The sequence below is a fragment of the Haemaphysalis longicornis genome, unplaced genomic scaffold (genome assembly GCF_048455015.1).
Source record: "Haemaphysalis longicornis isolate Haplotype H1 unplaced genomic scaffold, Haemaphysalis longicornis Haplotype H1 scaffold_4, whole genome shotgun sequence".
In the NCBI taxonomy this organism is placed as follows: Eukaryota; Metazoa; Arthropoda; class Arachnida; order Ixodida; family Ixodidae; genus Haemaphysalis; species Haemaphysalis longicornis.
In genome coordinates, this window is record NW_027526361.1 from 36,109,859 (window position 1) to 36,130,373 (window position 20,515).

Genomic DNA, 20,515 nt, shown 5'->3' on the forward strand with positions numbered 1-20,515 from the left:
GGAAGCCCTCTTATGCTACCTAGGCATCAAGGCTGCCAGAACCGAGACCCTCGCTAGCCTTTCGCAGAATAATATAGTAAGGAAATGAGGGGCTCGTTGAGGAAATACAGAAAGATAGGGCAGCAGTCTACAACGCCAAAGGAGGCATAGGGGTGTGGTTAGGCTCTTTTTCTTTTTCACTACGGTTAATGAAATAAACATTTTTTTAATATACAGAAGAAAGAAAGAAAGAAAAACACGCGCCCAGAGTGGGGACCGAACCCACGCCTTTCGATTACATGTCGAATGCCTTACCAATTCGGCTATCTGGGCGACTGTGTTCTCGTTCACTTTCTAGGCTATTTATATTTACTAGAAGTGTATCTGATGCTTGAGGGTGGTAGCCAGCGCCACTCTGACTACACGGGGAGAAGGGGACCTTCTTTTCAACCCCCGGGGCGTGACTCGAGCGTCTACAGCCTGTCATGAGCGGGTAACTGGCGGGAAGCCCTCTTATGCTACCTAGGCATCAAGGCTGCCAGAACCGAGACCCTCGCTAGCCTTTCGCAGAATAATATAGTAAGGAAATGAGGGGCTCGTTGAGGAAATACAGAAAGATAGGGCAGCAGTCTACAACGCCAAAGGAGGCATAGGGGTCCCCTTCTCCCCGTGTAGTCAGAGTGGCGCTGGCTACCACCCTCAAGCATCAGATACACTTCTAGTAAATATAAATAGCCTAGAAAGTGAACGAGAACACAGTCGCCCAGATAGCCGAATTGGTAAGGCATTCGACATGTAATCGAAAGGCGTGGGTTCGGTCCCCACTCTGGGCGCGTGTTTTTCTTTCTTTCTTTCTTCTGTATATTAAAAAAATGTTTATTTCATTAACCGTAGTGAAAAAGAAAAAGAGCCTAACCACACCCCTATGCCTCCTTTGGCGTTGTAGACTGCTGCCCTATCTTTCTGTATTTCCTCAACGAGCCCCTCATTTCCTTACTATATTATTCTGCGAAAGGCTAGCGAGGGTCTCGGTTCTGGCAGCCTTGATGCCTAGGTAGCATAAGAGGGCTTCCCGCCAGTTACCCGCTCATGACAGGCTGTAGACGCTCGAGTCACGCCCCGGGGGTTGAAAAGAAGGTCCCCTTCTCCCCGTGTAGTCAGAGTGGCGCTGGCTACCACCCTCAAGCATCAGATACACTTCTAGTAAATATAAATAGCCTAGAAAGTGAACGAGAACACAGTCGCCCAGATAGCCGAATTGGTAAGGCATTCGACATGTAATCGAAAGGCGTGGGTTCGGTCCCCACTCTGGGCGCGTGTTTTTCTTTCTTTCTTTCTTCTGTATATTAAAAAAATGTTTATTTCATTAACCGTAGTGAAAAAGAAAAAGAGCCTAACCACACCCCTATGCCTCCTTTGGCGTTGTAGACTGCTGCCCTATCTTTCTGTATTTCCTCAACGAGCCCCTCATTTCCTTACTATATTATTCTGCGAAAGGCTAGCGAGGGTCTCGGTTCTGGCAGCCTTGATGCCTAGGTAGCATAAGAGGGCTTCCCGCCAGTTACCCGCTCATGACAGGCTGTAGACGCTCGAGTCACGCCCCGGGGGTTGAAAAGAAGGTCCCCTTCTCCCCGTGTAGTCAGAGTGGCGCTGGCTACCACCCTCAAGCATCAGATACACTTCTAGTAAATATAAATAGCCTAGAAAGTGAACGAGAACACAGTCGCCCAGATAGCCGAATTGGTAAGGCATTCGACATGTAATCGAAAGGCGTGGGTTCGGTCCCCACTCTGGGCGCGTGTTTTTCTTTCTTTCTTTCTTCTGTATATTAAAAAAATGTTTATTTCATTAACCGTAGTGAAAAAGAAAAAGAGCCTAACCACACCCCTATGCCTCCTTTGGCGTTGTAGACTGCTGCCCTATCTTTCTGTATTTCCTCAACGAGCCCCTCATTTCCTTACTATATATATATATATATATATATACAGTCGAACACGGGTATATCGAATTATTGTTTATATCGAACTCATGAATTATCCCCTTGAAAATTCTGTGTAAAAGTATAGGAATTCGTACGTTTATATCAAACGGTATTTTTCCCGACATTGGGTATATCGAACACCGCACGAGCTGGAAGGTGCTCTTCGGCGGTCGCTGCACCCCCGATTGCCGCGGTCGCTTAGTGCCTTCGCAAAAACGCAACAGGGACAGAAGCCGGGGCGTCAGAGCGTCACGATTGCCTTCTCATGGATAACTACTCGGCCAACCAAACCACCTGCGAGCTCGACAACATCGAGCTCAAGTTTCTGCCTCACAGCACAACAGCCAGGCTGCAGCCGCTCGAGCGTCGTTCAAGGTTGGGTACAGGAGGCGACACCTCGATAGGCTTTTAATGAACCTCCGCGTGGGCGCCGAGCTTAAAGTTGACCAGCTGGGGGCCATACACATGATGACGGGTGCCTGGAACAGCGTAAAGCAGAGCGTGGCAAACTGCTTCCGGAAGGCAGGCTTCGTGACGGCCGAACATTCGGAAGCTTGCGAAGACGGCGACGACGACGACTAGGGCATGGTCGACACGTTTCGCGAGCTGTCGTCCCTTTTCCCGGCTGCTGTTCCAGCCGGACTGTCTGCCGGCGACTTCGTGAACGCTGACAGCAATGTTTAGGCTGTTGCGAACGTCGGTGACAAGGATATCGTAGCTGCGGTTGCAGGAACCCAGGCTGGTAGCTCGAGTGGCGAAGATCGTCTGGACGAGGATGCGGCTACACGATCGTACTCCGCCGGTGAACTGGCGGCTGCGTTCAGCTTGATTCTACGTAGTTGCGGCGACATGGGAGGAACTGGGCTGTCACACCTGGATAGCCTCGAGAATATCGAGACCAGCGTTTTTAATTCCATGTACAGGACGAAGAAGCAGGCCAATATCAGCGATTTCTTTTCACGCAAATAAAGCATCCTGTTGCGTCGTTAGTGCAGAATTAGTTGTCATTCTTGAATGCGCCGATCGGTAAGTGGTCGTCCGCCACAGATGAGCTCTCAGAGCCCATATTTTTTATATCGAACTATTTCGCGATCCCTTTGGAGTTCGATATATCCGTGTTCGACTGTGTGTGTGTGTATATATATATATATATATATATATATATATATATATACCGTGTCGGCATGAACCGTTAACCGTTATTTATTTTGTCGGTACAGTTCCGGTTCGATACCGGAACCGGAACTGTACCGACAAAATAAATAACGGTTAACGGTTCATGCCGACACGGTTCGACCCTGTGTTGTAGATATTGCACAGTCAATGCACTTCAGGCCTTTTTTCTTTCACGTACCATCAACTTCGTACCCGTTCGCGCACTTTCCCCTCCAGACAATTGAACAGTATCACGCTCTATGTAACAACAGGTAGATGAATGAGCGCCAATGTAGCAATGGTCCGTTGCTGCTGGAAGCGCGAGCGTAGCGCAAGCTGACCAAACGAAACGTCATTCTCGGCAGCTTGCAGGGGAAATAAAACGACTTTGCCATTCCCTAGCTGCCACGTTATTGGAGCAATGAGGCTGCAGGAGTGCTCCACTGCGCAAAAGCAATAACCCGCACCCGATTTGTGCAAACTTTTTGCATTTCCTAACTTGTTTAAAAGGTCCGACACCTGGAAATTGTTAATACTTGACAAGTGTGACCGCAGGAACCGCTCAGTGGCTAAGCCGTTTGCCGCTGACCACAAGTGGCCTCGATCTCCCTTCCCCACGACATTTTTTTCTGAAATTTATGGAAATCGAGAAAGTCCGTGCATCGAAATTTTGATCCACGTTTAATATCACCAGCTGGTTAAAATAAGTCTGCCGGCCTGCAACATCAGCTGCGCCTCGGAGCAGAGATATACCACGGGGCATCAAATGCGCCAGTTTTTTTTTAATGTGTTTTCACGAAAAACAACAAAAAAGAAAAGGCGAATCACGTTTTTTTTTAAATAATATGCAAAAAGTAAGTAAAACCGAATAAGTAAAAAAAAGCACCAAAACGTGCATATTGGTCTATATTTTTCTTTGTCCTGCCTTTCACAACCAAACGTGTCATCAATGCTAAGGAAGTGAGTTCTGTGGTCAGTTTTTGAGGACGGTGCAGTAGACAAGTCCCGTTTTTTTTTGTTTTTAGATATACAAATAACAGCACATATATCAGGGAAAATTGTTAAGGTGCGCACTTAATCTCTTGGCAAGTACCTGCAGCCCTCGACCTTGCCTTGGAAGCAGAAAGAGTAATAAAGCATATGACACGTGCAGAAAGGCAGGTCGGTGCCTCACAGTGTCCTATTAGCCCAGGGATCATCTTTTATGCTTGTTCTGCAGTTTTGTCTCTTTCAGATCTGCTTTTTACGAAAGTGCACTTGTACTGATTGCCCAACTCGCTGCATTACTTCTACTGCTACTCGTTCCGGAGGAAAGTACTGCTGTGGACGAATTAAGAGCATCTACCCAAAATAGTCCAATCTCATGCTCCGCGCGTCCAATTTCCTTTTCATTTTGTAACAGCATAATCTGTTATAAGATTCCGCAACGTTGCACAGGGAACCATGGCCGGGGGTCAGGCGGTATGATGGCATACTAATTGTAATGCACACATCCGATATAGCTATCGCAAAAGGAATTGCAGTGGCCAGAGAAATAATGCAGTGACTGAGCGTTAACTAAAGCATACTTTTAACAAAAGTGCAGCTAACACATTCGATAAAGTGACAGCTAACAAATTAATCAGGGTGACCAAATATTCTAATTTATTGGTAGTATTTATGTGCCTGTTGTAGGATTTTTCTGTTTTGTTACAAATATTAAATATGTGCGCCATTGGTATTAAGCGCTGGTATTTAACGTGCCAGTACGCAGGCCTAAATTTAAGGCTTCAAAGTCAGCGTGATGGGCGATTCCATAGCGCCGATTGCGATTTCAACTAAAAAGGAAAGGGCAGAAAATATATCTCACCGTCATATCTCTTGGCAGTGGCTTTATGAATAGTCGCTAGGACAACATAAAGTCTGGGCGATAAAGTAGGTGGTAAATCGTCGCCACTTCATCTGTTTTTCTAATAACTGGTAATTGATTAAAGTTTGCTTTGCAATTGCGCCCCTGCCCTTGGGGAACAGCAGCATTTTCAATTTTTGTTTGAATTTCGATTTGACTGTCGTTTTAAACTAATAAATGGTTTTTCTAATTTCAGTGATAATACAACTCATCGAAACGGTTCGCGAACCGGTTCAAGCTCCAGAACCAGTTCGCGAACCCGTTCGATACGTGATTTTGTCGAACCTAACTGAACCGGAACGAAATGATGTCGCCTGATCCAGAACCGTAACCGCACCGGTATTTTTTTCGGTTCAACACACTTATATATATTGAGACGGGGTAGACGCGGTTAGAATTAGATGTATTTACGCTATTTACAAAAGGGGAAAATGAGAGACACAGCAGATGACCGCCCTAGCTCTTGCTGGGCGCCACACCGATCGTCGCCTTTCTCGTCCTCCATGATTGGTCTCATGGTGTGCAGGGGGATTTCTCTCCATAGCAGTGGCTTCACCACTTCGCGTTTGCTACAAACGAACACTTTCCCCAACCCAGCCCGTCTTACCCACGTACACCCAAGTCTCTACCCAACTGCAGCCTGCCACCTGTGCGGTGAACACGCCACCCTATCTCATATAATATGGGCATGCCCCCAGGATCCGTTCCCATTAATCACCACTGAGGAGCACTGGGAGGCCGCGCTCCGCAGCTCCGATCCGGACCTTCAGGTCCGGCTAATCGACAGGGCTGAGGAGGTCGCTGGTGAGTGGATGCCACCGGCTACAAGCGCGACCTGAATGGCATTAACCGAAATAAAGTTTTTCTGTCTGTCTGTCTGCACCACTTATCTAAGGAAGGGTGCACCGTAACAATATGTATGTATGTATGTATGTATGTATGTATGTATGTATGTATGTATGTATGTATGTATGTATGTATGTATGTATGTATGTATGTGTGTGTGCGCGCGCGCGTGCGTGCGTGTGTGCGTGTGTGTGTGTGTGTGTGTGCGCGCGCGCGCGTGTGTGTGTGCGTGTGTGTGTGCGCGTGTGTGTGCGTGTGCGCGTGTGTGCGTGTGTGCGTGTGCGCGTGTGCGCGTGTGTACCGCTCACTCTCTCTCTGTCTCCTCGCGGCAATAGATTTTCTTAATGACGCCAATTTTGCCTGTTATGAATATGTCCTAAACGCGAAATTCGTGAATGCGTGAGGGCACCAAAATATTTTCGAGCATTCTACCTGACCGTGGCGATTATAGAACGTTTTCTTCTGGACAAGCCGACCTCATGGGGGCAATATCTTAGCAAAACTTGCGAAACTCAGCTGACGGTAAAATGGGGGCAATCAATAAAACAAGGACGAAAAGAAGAGGACAGACGCACGTACACACGGCGAACCAACAAAACCATGCCATTCCACCACCTGTGCGCGTATCGTCTCCCTTTCGCCCCAGTTAAGCTGTGTTTGTTCTACGTTTTGGTATGTCTAACCAATAGGCGCAAGTTGCTGCCTCGCGATCAATCCACTTGTAGCTGCTTAACTTGTCTCCTCACGGGGCGAAAAAGCTAACACCAAATTTTTCGCTAGTACCTCGGGCGCATTTAAGAGGCCCAGAAAGAAAATATCTGAGGCGGGTTGGCCTACAATACTATACTTTCAAACATAAAAGCTTTCGAACACTAAATTTTGTACGGCCGAAGCGTGTGCAGGGCTTCGCGGGACTATTAGAGCTTATTCTCTTATTTATTATGGCTGGCCTTGCCAGCCACCAAAATTTACGACTACTCAGCAATGCTACAATTCGGGAGCCTGTATTCCTGACACGCATTCAATTTGTCAAAAGAAACGCACTAGTGTGGAAGGTCATGTCGCTTACAGTCAACAAGTTGCTGAAAGGGACGGGTGAAATATGTTTGCAGAATAAAAAGGGGATCAGGTTTCCACCATATTACGATGTATGTTGAAAAATGGTGCCTGGGGTATTATAAATGCTCAAGTAATGTCGTAATTTGTGGCTGTGAAAAAAAAAAAAACTTTTGTCCGAGCGATAGCGAAATGAGTGAATGTTAAGCCTAAATCGATTGATATTCCTCCGTAATCATTATGTTTTCGTCCCAGTTCGTATGTTCTGACACGTGAAGAACAGATACATGTATCAGTATCTACTCAAAAGGTCGGTCGCTACCTACCTGTTTAACCGTGTGAATCGCATTTGCGCCAATGCTAAGATCGCTTCGCCGACATGGACCGGGTGTGAAACGATCTTTCGGCAAGCGATTATTACCCCACGTCGTCTTTGAGTTGAGTTCCTGTATATAGCTCCCCTAGGGGTGCAGAGTTGCGCGTCCATCCGCCGTTTTGAGTCCCAGGTCATGCGGGAAAGCCACCCTTCTCGTATGTAGGCCGCCGTGCCAGCGGCAGCGGCGAGGAGGAGTGTCCAGGAGCGGCCGGACAAAAACTGGCGCACGATTCTCGGCTGCTTATCAGCTGAGCCGCCGCCGATGCCGCCGCTTCTACAACCGCCGATGCTGAGTTGAGCAGAACTGAATGAATAAGTGGTCTTGTGCGCCCCACTGAAAGCGGGCTTTCCTGTCGAACTGGAACCCGCGGCATGTGGCAATCGGACGCGCAACTCTGGCGCTACGCGATATACAGGAACTCTACCTTTGAGGGCTGTAGAACGCCACCTATCAAATTCCGTCCGACCGGCTTATTTCGACCAAGAAAGCGTAATGCCATACCCAACGTCCCTGGGATAAGCGAAATCTTGTCCCATGTCCTGCGGGGTGTTCACGTTGAGGTATCACATGTGCCTGCTTATGTTGAGGCATGCACTCGTGGGCGGTGTGAACAGTCTTTCGAGAGAACCATTTCTTGGCGTAGTCTACAAGATACCCTGCGCGGATTGCGACTACGCATACATCGGTGAATCGGGCAACGTTAGAGACTGAGGCAGCATCAGATCGATGTCAAAAAGAAGCGAACAGCGTAGAATGTTCTTGTCGCGGTTGCAACGGCCCACAAGACTAACTGGGAAAACTCAAGTATTATAGGCCAATAAATAAAGTTTAAATCGCGGCTTTAACTAAATGCAGAAAACACGCCGCACGATCAGTGGAAATGAGGGTAACCCTGCCTTCGTCGCACACGCGCTGCTTACATCACGTGCTGAAGAATACACAAACTTCCACGAACATTTCTTCGCCCCGAAACGTCTCTTTTAAATGCAGAGCATTTCCGTAACTCACGATGTCACCCGCGTTGACGTCCGTAGTCGTAGTCCGCACCCCTCCCCCTACACTATATAAAAAAAAAATACTATCCGGCGCCTGGTTTCGATCCCTCGACCCTGCGGGCGGAACGCAATGTACATGGTGCTCTACCCACTGCGCCACAAAGCCGACACAGAATGGGAGGCTACGAACGCACCTTATATCCTTGACTCATTCAAACTACGTCAAGAAGCTGCTGATACAACGCATTCACTACCACCAACTCCCCAAACACTAAACGTTAACGCAATACACCCACCCCCTATGCGAAGCATTTACTCCAGTCCCCCTCGCGGGGAGATGGGCCCATTTTTTTGTTTTTAAAGTTTTAGCAGTTTTCTTTTCTCGGTCGGTGTCTGCCGTTTTATTGCAACGTGTTTAATCACGACCAGGCAGACTTCCGTCGAACCCTCGACTTCATCAACCTCCGCCGGGAGAATGGCCAACACGTACCTTCACTTTGAGTTGTCTAAACAAAGAAAGATCGATATAGTCTGACCCCCTTCCCCTTCGCCTATATTTGCTCAACAGGTTCCCGCTCTCTCGAGGAAGTGAGAGTCACTGACGGAGGCGGGCTGTCAACACACAGTCAGTTCAACTTTAGCGGGAAAAATGACTGTCTAAGTCCCTGGGTGATTAGCGTTTTGGTCGCTGGTTGGACTTGGTTCCTTGGTGAATTTTCAAGTCCCGCGTACCAGCTCAACCAAAGACCCCGGGCTGCAAAATCTGTCATCGGCCACAAGAAGATACACTAACTCATTCTAACGAAACAAATGGAAGAATCAAATGAGAAAAGACATTGCAAGAGCAACGCACCGTATGGCTGCTCCTTGTTGGCCGGCCCCTGTATCCGACTTTGCACCAACACCGCACCCAGCAGAACGTACACAGCGCAAGACCAGGGCTTCCAGGCACGCGGCCTCATTGTCACGAGACGATTGTTCCGAACAATCGTGTCCTCACGGTTCAGGCCAGTGGTCACGCCGCACCGTCCCAGCTGAGGATCGTGGAGCGCACGTGCCGCGCGAGGCCGGCGTGCCAGCGTCGCCCGCGCGACACGACGGAGGGCGACCGGGGGACTCAGACCGCGTGGTGGTGGTGGTGGTGGACGTCCGGAGAGCGGCGTGTCGTCCGCGAATGGAAGAGCGTGCTGCCTTGCGCCGAGTGGTTCGCAGTCCGTGTGCAGCAGGGATCGATGCGCAGCACGGCCGGCCCGAGCAGTGCCTGCGCGACCACCACAACGGCAGTGGCGGCGGCGGCGGCGGGCTGAGCCGGCGGCGAGCGCTATCTTCGCGTGCGCCCTCGTGAGGCGCCGGCTGGAAGGAAGAGGGCGAGGGGGGCCGCAGCGGGCCCGTGGCGCGCGGCGAAGATTCCCTGCTTGCTTTTCCGGTCCGCTTGACGGGATCCGATTGCGGGGTTCGGTTCGATCCGCGCCCGTCTCGACTCTTGAGCGCAAGGTGCTCAAGCAGTTGGCCCTCGCGGACGACCTCCTCCGGGCGCCGCGACGAGGATAAGGATGGTGGTGGAGGAGTCTTTCCGGCGGCTTCTGTCTCCGGCTACGCGTTGGGATTACATTTATTTGTCTTCATTTGTTTTGTACCGCGCAGCTGTTGGCGTCTCGTTGGTCGGGGTTCTTTGTAGGAATCCGCGTGCACAGAAAAGGTGGAAGTGAAGAAAATGAACGCGACATAGACGCTCATGTGCACTCGGAGAGCAAACACATAAATAAAAAGTCAGCAAAAGAATGAACGCGACGCAGCCGCTCGCGTGACGCCGTAGCCACACAGCGAAGAGAACATGCAGATTTGAAGCCTCCTTAATCCGATGCAAGTTGTGGCCGACCGATTGGAGGGCACCGTAGTAAACGCAAAGCCATTCTCGTTACGGCTGGGACGAAATAAAGCTCTTCCAACGTGAATGTCTTTATTACAGTCAGTATTATCGCGTGTTTGGTTAGGTACACGTACCAGTTTCACTGATCATCCATTTCTACAAGACAGCATGACTCCATTATTTTTAAGCGACGCTTTAGTGCTCTCACTGATCCGTCTGGAAAGCGTAAACGCCCTACAAGAAAACCAACCTTCTCTGACAATGATGGTGAATGGTCGTGGGTGAACTGAGAAAAAAAAAACGCTTGCGGTAGTCGGAATCGAACCTAAATTGCTCACGTTGTGCAGCCGGCGTCTATCTGATTGCTCCATTTCGACATGATCGAAGCGGTTCGGAAAACTCAGACAACAAAAGGATCTGCCAGGGGAAAACTTCGTGTTCAACTTCCGTCGCCATCTTCATGTGAATGATTTCGCGCCAAATAAAGAGCTTGCTCTGTGAAAGAGTTAACCACATATTTGCGCCCTTTGCCACAAATGACGTTGAGAGAAGGCAGCGTTTTTACCGCCTGTCACCTAACAATCTATGCCCAATTTGGTCGCCGATTTAGTGTTTCGCAGTATATCCAAGAAACCAGATTTATTTGCAACTTGTTACACTAGGGGCCACCAGTGCCACATAATTGCAACGCTCGAGGTCAGCTAAATTTAGGTGTCGCAGGCCTGGTCACCGGTGCCTGCAATTCTACCCCGCCAATTACTACAGGAAGTCAGTGGCCCACCAGAGACCGGTGCCACCCGTGAACACCAGTAACGACTGAAGTGCCTTTTAAAAGCGAAAGCTTTCTTGGTGGGATTAATGGCGTCCTGTCAAAAAACTAATGCATTTCCCCATAGACCGGTTGGTCGACCGAAAAGCTCTGATAATATTTCTGGACACACAGCGCGTGCGTGAAGCCAGGTTTCTATTGTAACAATAACGTTACTTGGAAATCGCGAAAAGTAGCGGCTCAAGATAGGAAAATACACGCATCTATTCCGAATAAGAAGTACAATTGCATGCCTTTATCTCATAAGCCACGTATCGGTATACAAATCCAGTTCGTTCGTAGAAGCGTTTACTTAGTGCGCAAAAAAATCGTCGCATAGCCTCATTCTTCGTTTGCGATTTGGGTCTGTGAAGGCTAGAGAATCTATGGGACGCACTTTCAACGAAGGTTGTACTCACTTTTAGCGAAGGTTTCGACGCGCATTTAGCGCAGTTTTTATGAGAGAAATCTTTCGCTCTTCTATCAGTTTCTTTCAGGAAGGGATGGTAAAGGTTTTTTTTTTTGTTGTTTACTCGGGCGGCAACAGACACAGACAAGCAGACACACCAAATTTTCAGCGTTTACGCCGCCCACGGAAGATTATCGTCTTTAAAAGCTAACCTTGCCGACAAATAACCCTGCTTGCGTGTGTGGAATCGACGTGTGCCTGCCCGCGCGCCCGCATTGCCTATCGGTGCGTACGTAATGTACGAATCCCGGTCGCTGCTTCCTCAATCAGCATAGTGTTTTCCACGCGTTCGTAACATTGACGTCGCTCTACGTGCGTTCATAACCTGCAAGACCCTCAGCATAGATAAGCGACGTGTTTAGTTCGTGTCTATTACAAACTTGGCACTGCCCATGTGTCGTAACAGTCGTAACTTTGTTTTTCGCAGTCTATTATCTGAAGACTCACAGCGAAACTCAAATAGATACTTTGTTTTTAAGTGCGAATGCACTTTATAAGCGACCCCAAACCTTCCACCGCCGGCGGCAGCGGTGGCGGCGGCGTCCGCAGTCCTCCTCTCCCTAGCAACGGCGTGGAGCGGAGAGGAGCGTCGGTAGCAACGGCGCGGTGACGTCACTTCACCACGTGACCGCGCTCGCTCCGCCTCCTCGCCGTGGCTGCGCGGGTGCGCGCCGCTCCCCGCACCGCTCCTCGCGCCGTGACGTCATGGTATGACGTCACAGCGCGCCTCTTCTCCCCAGCAGCTGCCGCGCGCCTCTCTCTCCACCGTGACGTCACACTCTCTCCTCTCCCCCTCGCTCGGCTGCAGCTGCCGTGCGCCGCTGTCCCTCTCCCCTTGCGCTCGCCTCCTCTCTCAGCCACCTGGCTCGGCGCGCTCGGCGCCGAGCCAGGTGGCTGCCAGACCTCCGTGGGTCGGCTCGCGCGCGCTCACGGGCGAATGCCAACGGATTTTAACTTTACTCCCCCTCATAGCATCACCCCGTGCATTCGCACTTAACCATGTTCACCCTCGGGGAAATGCCTGGGAGTTTTTCTTCGGTATTTCGTTGACACCGATCCGAGACTGCCTGATGGGCGCAGCTCAGCCTACCTCGAGCACCGAAATAACTCGAACACAGCATTCCGCGTTATGTAGATGTGAAGCAGGGATGGAATCTCTGGCCTGTCGTCACGTGGCCCTTGGTTCCGCATACCAATAATGGCTCTGTAATTAAATATGTAATTGGAGAACGCTTTTGTGAACGCCTATTGCCAAAGCCAGAAGAGTGCACGTTCCCATCAACCCAGCTACACTGACGCTTTCGGCGTCTATAAAGGTAACCGCACAGTCATCACGTGACATTGTTGACAGTCCACCAGCACAGCTTTCAAACTTTCTACAAACGACACGTTTAAAACCTTTACGAGTGCGAAGAACTGGGCAAGTTGGTGAACGTTCATGACGAAAACAGCGCAAGGAATGACGAAGTCAGAGATATGGTAAACACAAACACGGCGCCGTATTTGTGTTTATCCTATCTCTGTCTTCGTATTTCGTTGCGCTATTTTCGTCATGAATCTAAAACCTTTTTTTTAAAGCGAAGTACAAAAGGTCAAGGCTCAGAAAGGCGTACACACGGGAATGTTTGCGATCTGGTATGCCCATGATTTCAAATAGTCGCCCAAACGGCGCTACAATCCCAACAGCGGGGCTCTTTCGCCGAATCGGGCCCTTAACGCTTTCTCCTTAAAGCAGGCGGCATTGTTGCTATAAAAAGGCTTGGGGTGAGTGCGCCGTTGCACAGGATAGTCGCAACTATCGTTCTGATCTGACAACCTCACAACATATTTCATCATGACTTGCCACGAGGAATGTATTCCGAGCATAAGCATTTCGTTAAGCCTATTACGTTAGAAATATTCTTAGTAGCAAACGGCGCATCCTTCAGTAGTAAACAATGACGCTCTCTGAGCAAACTCGTACACAGCATTCGTGCACTGCAGTCTTACAAAAAAAAATATATCTCAAGCTAGGCATACCATGCCGATACACTGCTAGAAGCGAAGGAACCTAAGAACCTATAAGGCGAGTTGTCTTTTTTAGTGATTGAGGCAGTATATTTACGTTTAGCATCCCATGAGCAACACTTACAAGGATGTTTTCTGGCCCTTTTAGTTTTTCTAGATAAGTAGATTTACGAGCCGTGACTTATTGCCGCTGCTGTATCGTGAACTCGACGATGATCGTTGGCGCAGGACGAAGTTCGTCTTCTTTCCAATCAATCACTATAAAGGGATGCATCAGACATTCCACAGCCCGATTGCACAAGGGTGTGTGAGTGCAACGAACTTTCTGTTTTTCTTTTTGTTTGGAGTGAAGCGGGGAGACGCTCCTCAAAACGTAAGTTCACCAGAACGTCCATCCCTGAATCTAACGACCGATCAATCGATCCATGCCATGAAATATACATGCACTCCGCACAGCCATGGCCACATCACGCACGACCATTGCCGTACTGTCATGAACGTTGCGCCGATATTTCTTTCGAAGCGTCGGCTGTCAAGTCCAGGATTACTACACTCATGATTCACGGCATTGGCATACGTCAAGTTGATCTATGTCCCAGGCTCAGCTGGGAATGCGCCAGTGAATGCAAGCAAAGCCCATAGTTGTTGGACGGCATTAACCAACGCGTGTTGAAAAGGCGAAGCAAATAAGCGAAAAAATATTTAATTTCAACAATTAGGATCAATCAGTAAGGCAATTAAGCAGTATATTTCAGCAAACCAGTATTTCAAATCAATAAAAACCTCACCCGACATTTAAATATGCAGCACACAGGCGGGGATGTCACTGAGATGTAAAAGAAAATCGCTGTAATGTCAGATTTCGGCGCCACGTGTAAAGCGCTAAAGAAGTAATTTACCCGAATAAGGATGTTAACATGCACAAGTGCTCTACACACAAGATATTCCGTATTTCTGTTTCAAATAATAGCACTATTCATAGTGTTACCAACAGCCAGTGATATAATACAAAAGCCAACAGTGTTCCTGTCACACGGAACTGCTGTGGGGTGGAATGTCAGAAAGCTCAAAATATCAAAGTGCAGGCTGAGAGTAATTTGTGGAAACGCTCTGAAGGTGTTTTAAAGCTAAGGTTTATACGGCGGGGCAAAGGGAAACCCCAGCGGTTCCGTGTAGGCAGAAAACTACTCGCGGCGCAACGCCATGCGCCTGAGTGGAAAAAACCAACAGGTTGGAAGGGAGTTAGAATAACCGAAGAGAGATTGGTTGGGTTTATCGATGAAGTAGCCGCACTCTCGAATCTACCGACATTTGTAAGCAGGAACGGTGCGTCTGAGGTAGCAAAGAAGAAAAAAAAACATCGGTCGTACGTTACCGCTTCGCTGGTTAACCATATGTACGGAGTGCATGGGCTCATTTTTTTAGAAAAACGGCTATGACTAACCCAAATCCAAACGACGACAATGCAGTTGCTAGCTGATCAACGTGGATAACCAGCGGTAAGGAGATCCTCAAGTCCTTCTTGCTGTTTTAGAAATAATCACGCTTCTCTACGCGAACACTTTCAAGCGAGCGGCTTGTCGAACGGGTTTTTTAGCAGCCCAACGCTTACGTCTTACTTTTTCCTGGCGGTGGCGCGAGTCCTGCGGTCTAGCGGCAGTTATTTTACCGCACACGTTCAGAATGGCCAGACACGCTGCATTCTGTTGTCTCGTCTCTTTTTAAAACAGCTCGCTTCATCACGGGAGATACCCTGTCGTCGCGCTACCTCTCCCCCGGTGGACGCATAAAGAGCGCAAGCGCGAGTAGCGGCGAAACCCTTTCTGCGCTCTTCTCCTCTCCTCTTCAGCGTTAGCGAGTGCCAAACTCCTTTGGGGACGAATGGAGTAATAACGACCATGAGAGCCACCTTTCGATGCTAAGGATGGCTTTAGCCATTACAATACGTTCGCATCGGCTGAGAACGGACCTCACTTCCTCGTGCTCGGCAGTACAACTAAATAGGCACTGAGCCTCCGGGCAGGGTGCCAAATCTACACCCACGTCATCGATCTAGGCTTGGTAAACCGTCAATCACAAATGTTCAATCAAGAACTCAATCAACCAAACTAGATAAAATAATATTTCCAATACAGAATAACATCTCCTGACACTGATATTTTTAGGAACCCGTTGTTTCCGTTCTTGTGTATATTTTTATCCTGCGAAGGAAAGTATGGTGTCTACCTCAATGCAGCCATACGGCTACAAAAGAAAGCTATACAACTTTCTCAGAAAATTCGCAGTTGAAGAAAAATTCGTCCTGGTCCAGGATTCGAACCCGGGACCACCGCCGATTAACCGGAGCCGTCGCTCTACCAACTGAGCTAAGCAGGACGGTACCCGTTTGCAGCGCGACAGCGAATTGATTAACAACTCGAAGAAGATGGACAGGCGTAAATCGACCAGATTTAGGGTAAATCCCCAAGTTGGAGTAAGTTTCTGCAAAAGAAAGTGTGACATCCACCTCAATGCAGCCATACGGCTACAAAGGAAAACTTACTCCACCTTGGGTATTTACGCTAAATCTGGTCGATTAACACAATAAACGCTCTGGACGTTTGCTCAAGTCAAGTCAATTTTCCCGCGTTCCCCGGCTGGCGTTCCATTGGTTGCATCTGCACACGGGCCACAAACCCAAGGCTCATATTCTCAAGCCCTATTTTGTATTTAGGGTCTAAAATATAGCCCGAACGGCATTCTTTTTTTTTTTCTTTTTTCTATCGCAAAAGTTGCACCGACGCTTATTTAATATAAAGAACACTGCACGTACCAGTTATGTATTAATGTTCTGCCTCAAATATCTTAATGCTTGTGCTTACTTAACAATGTTGACAAGTATGGACATTTACGCCAGATTTAGTAGTATGCAAATGTTTGGGCTATATAAACTTCTCGTTCAGGAATTCTAGGCCAGGCGGCTGAATCGAGGAACGAACGGACGGACGGGCGGACGGACGGACGGACGGACGGACGGACGGACGGACAGACAGACAGACAGACAGACAGACAGACAGACAGACAGACATTTTTTGCGTTTAGGTAGCCCAAGGAAGACAATCGCTTTTAAATTTTGTCATGCTATTCCTGCCACAGTCTCACTGCGCACTGGTCGAAGTGCGATGTACGAGATAACAGCTGAATTACACGGGTGCTAGAGGGAAGCGGAAACACCGTCGTCTTCGGGCGTCGTTTACTGCGAAGCGAGGGGGCACGCGGGTGTAAATTTTAAGGCGAAACCCTTAGGTGCCGTATCAAATGCGAAAAGTGATCGTAGTCGTCGTCGTCAACACGAGTGGTACCGAAATGACCGCCGCTGTAATGAGAAAACAACTAAATAAAACACGTTTAGTCTCATGTGAGATTTGAACCCGGGTCCTCTGTACAGAAGCCAGGTGTACTAGCCACAGCGCTAAGCAGGAACCGGACCACAATGAAGCAAGAATCAGCCTGATGCGTGCCCTGTGACACGTGAACGTGATGGCACGTGCGTAGAACAGGTGCATGAGGAGGAGTGCTCTCACTGTAAGGAAGCTACCCCGTGAACTGCAGTCAGTCTGTCTGTCGGGGTAATTCGCGTGAAAATGGGAAGAAACGAAAGCGGTGAAAGTCACGCTAACAAGCCGAAGCAGTGGAAAGGTCATTCATAATCACTCGCTTTCGCATTCGCGTCAAGGAAGCAGAATGAAGTGCCGAGGGAATTTTATTTTTCTGGTCCTTCCTCACCTTCAAATATCTCGCAGGGAAGCGCGAAGGGCTCCGCACCATTTCTTGTGGAAGACCACAGCTGTGGACTATCTTTTGTGACTGCAGACCAGCGCTGCAGGTGCTAAGGTACCCAATGAAGCGAGGTGCATATGACCAGCTGACCACTTATGTGTCCATCCTAATCAAATAGTTGTTTGAAAAGGGCCACACGGTTGGGGTTTTCAGTGGATACCAAGTCAGTGTGGCATCGCTGGAAATGAGTTGGCGGATGCAGAAGCACCGCATGCGCACCACAATAAAACTCTCTTGGCCTATGCCTTTCACAAGACAAGACACCAACGCAATACTCTGACGCGCACGTAAACAAGCGGTAGCCTTGCATTCGTCTGACCCGCAGAATCGACACGAACGGCTGCACAGGCTCGATCCAGAGCAAAAGTTCTGTCTCCCCCTTGCTGCTCGACTTCGCTGAAGTCAAGATACCTTCATACAGAGGTTGTGAATTTGGAGTAGCGTTGACCCGAAAGTATATTCACACAATAGGGCGAGAGGACAGCCCGGACTGCCTTCTGTGCTCTTGTCCAGAGACTATCGAACATTTGCTTAGTGTTTGCTCAAGGTACACTACTGAGCGAAATAACCTTGAGGCAGCATTACTACGCTTACACACTCGCCCTCTGTCCGAACGAACGATTTTGGGCAGGTGAGCTGACAACGCGGAGAAAAGCCTAGCCGTTAAGGCCCTGCGTATATTTCTTAGGGAATCCTCTCTGGATTCTCATCTCTAGGTTGCGAAAACTAACAGACGGCGCAATAATGTATCATACTTTGTTTGATATGGACAATAGTCGTGTGTTCGAAAGTGTACTGCGATAATCTTATTCGACGCCCCGTTGTATGGGAGACGTTTATTGGTATTACTGCATGCACATAGTTCGTTCGTCGATTTCACTGTCATTTCTTGTACCTTCCATATTCATTCCTTTCTCTTTTAATGAGTAACCGAGTACCCCCCCCCCCTCCAGCCAGGACCGTGTAACGCCATGCATTTCCACAAAAGTAAAGATATCGCGGAAGTTCCACCTGTAATTGTTATAATTGCGTAAATGGAGATAATTGGTCGAACTAAATTTTGGAAAACTAGAAAATAAGCAACATATAAAAAATAACGGGAAATAATGGGGCGTGTAACGCCCAATATTTCCTCCATAATGCAGATCTCGCGCAAGTTACACCAGTAAACGTTATAATGGTGTAAATGAATATAATTGTTCGAACAGAATTTTGAAAAACTTGAAAAAAAAGGAAGAACTTGCAAAGAAAGCAATATATAAAAATACGGTAAATAGCGAACCGTGAACCTCTCATCCTCTCATTTACCAAAAACGCAGATTTGACACAAGTAATACCTCTAATAGGTATTTTTTATTTATTTATTTATTTATTTATTTATTTATTTATTTATTTATTTATTTATTTATTTATTTATGTATTTATTTACAGATACTGGAGGCCCTTCTCGGGCCCATGCAGGAGTGAAAACAAAGTCTGCGTATAATAGCGTAAATGGAGATAATTTGTTGGAAATAATTCAGAAAAACCAAAAATTTGGCTGGAAAGAACTCCCGCTCAAGATAAGCGGCATAAGAATGCTACGCATTAGTAGACAATTTTTTAAATTTCTGCAAATTTTTTGGCCCCAGTACTCTCGCCCCAGTAGGAAGTAGCAGGCCCGATGATCAGTTTCGCATGCCGACCTCTTCTTCTTTGCAATAAACATTTACTCTCTCTTTTTTTTTCTCTCTCTCTCTCTCTCTCTTGTGGGGAATATTGTATTGAATAACATTTTTCTGTGGTTGTTCAGGTAAAGTTGTCAAGAGAGCAAATAACAGCAACAAAGTCAGGACGCTTGCGCTATTGCGAAACTTGCAAGGTGGAACACGGTCACAAATAAGGTGAGACCTTTTTTTTTCACCATCATTGATGTATATTTCCGTTCGCAGCAAATACGTTATACAGAACTTATTGATGTGTTGGATACCGCTGGTATTGCGCAATAGCCACGCAGTTTCGCAAGCCTATTTGCGTCCTTGAGCAGCCTGTGGAATGTTTCGGTGGTCGAAAATGTCCGCGTCGATATCGAGCGCATCGGAAGCGCAAAACCGTGAAATGCTCCACCAACTGCCCGTCAAGGTAAAAAAATATATATAGAGACAAACTCATCCAGCCGCACCGCTCACTGTGATAGGCTACAACATCCAACATAGGATGTTTCATCCAACCACAGCGGAGACGAACCAAGAGGGTGGAAGGAAAGCGTCACTTATAGCAGTACTTCTACAGAGGACATCGTGCGCCATCGTATTTCGTTTCGTAACTACAAGGACGCGCTAATCCCTATTTGTTATACCTTTGTCATTTGTTGCAATAAAAAGTATTAGGATGTCGCAAACACACAGGAGAGACGTTCGCTGCTTCCTGTTACGACATCAAATCCCATGCCTGGCGCCGAAGATCAGCCTAGCTTGCTTTGCACCTTATAAATTCCCTGCATCAGAGAAGCGTCACGCAAATATACGCCATTCCCGACGCAAATTCGACGACATGCGATGCAGAAGAACGCCGGGAAAGGGCACCTGGAGACGCGGTAGGCCGTTTTTCGCTGTCAGCTAATGCTCAGCGCCATTTCATGTGGCTCGCCAATGCATTCGCGTCAGTGAGTTAAATATTTAAGGGAAGAGGGAACTCACGATTGCGTACGATATACATTAACGCACCAGACGACGCTCCCGGACAACGAATTGCCCTCATTCCATTTGAAACGAACTCCGTTTATTTCATTGGCGCATTAGACGGAAACGTAAATGTTTGAGTGGCGTGCAGCCACTGAAAACCTTTAATAATATCGCGTGAGGCTGACCGCAGGGAGTGCCAGTGCCTCAGCACTATGAAAGCCGGCTTAACGAGCAAGGTCAACCCACCCTGCAAGGGACACAAACGGACGTCATCTAGAAGGACGTCCTTTAGCTTATATGGCAACCGCGGCCAATAAGGAGTGGTCAGGGCTAGGTCTGCGACGACCGTTTTAATTATGTAGACGAAAACGAAAAAAAAAAATGCCCTATGCGCGCCGTGGGGTACGCACTGTTAAGGGAGTGCCATTAGAGCAGGACGTGGCGTAACAGCCCGACGATAAGAACAAAGAACTGTGCTCTTTGTTTTGTTCCTGGGCACTATGAATTAACGGTGGCTCTTTAAACCCCGGAAGTTAGCAGACTTGCTTCGTGTTCCGGTTATCAATTCCACGCCCATTTGTTCGGGGACCATTTCTTCGGGA

At 48.1% G+C, this 20,515-nt stretch overlaps 1 protein-coding gene across 4 annotated transcripts in view; it reads right to left on the reverse strand.

The window, feature by feature from the left end:
- Positions 1 to 20,515, reverse strand: part of LOC144178500 (neural cell adhesion molecule 2-like) — a 389,343-nt gene that overhangs the window by 299,965 nt on the left and 68,863 nt on the right. Inside the window, exon 1 of one of the 4 annotated variants that reach the window (XM_077706412.1) lies at positions 9,131 to 9,596. The exons of the other annotated variants lie outside the window; for them this stretch is intronic. Coding sequence (XP_077562538.1) covers positions 9,131 to 9,239 — 109 coding nt within the window. The 5' untranslated portion in view covers positions 9,240 to 9,596. Of the gene's footprint in view, positions 1 to 9,130; positions 9,597 to 20,515 lie in introns of those variants that run through there. 4 annotated transcript variants of the gene reach the window in all.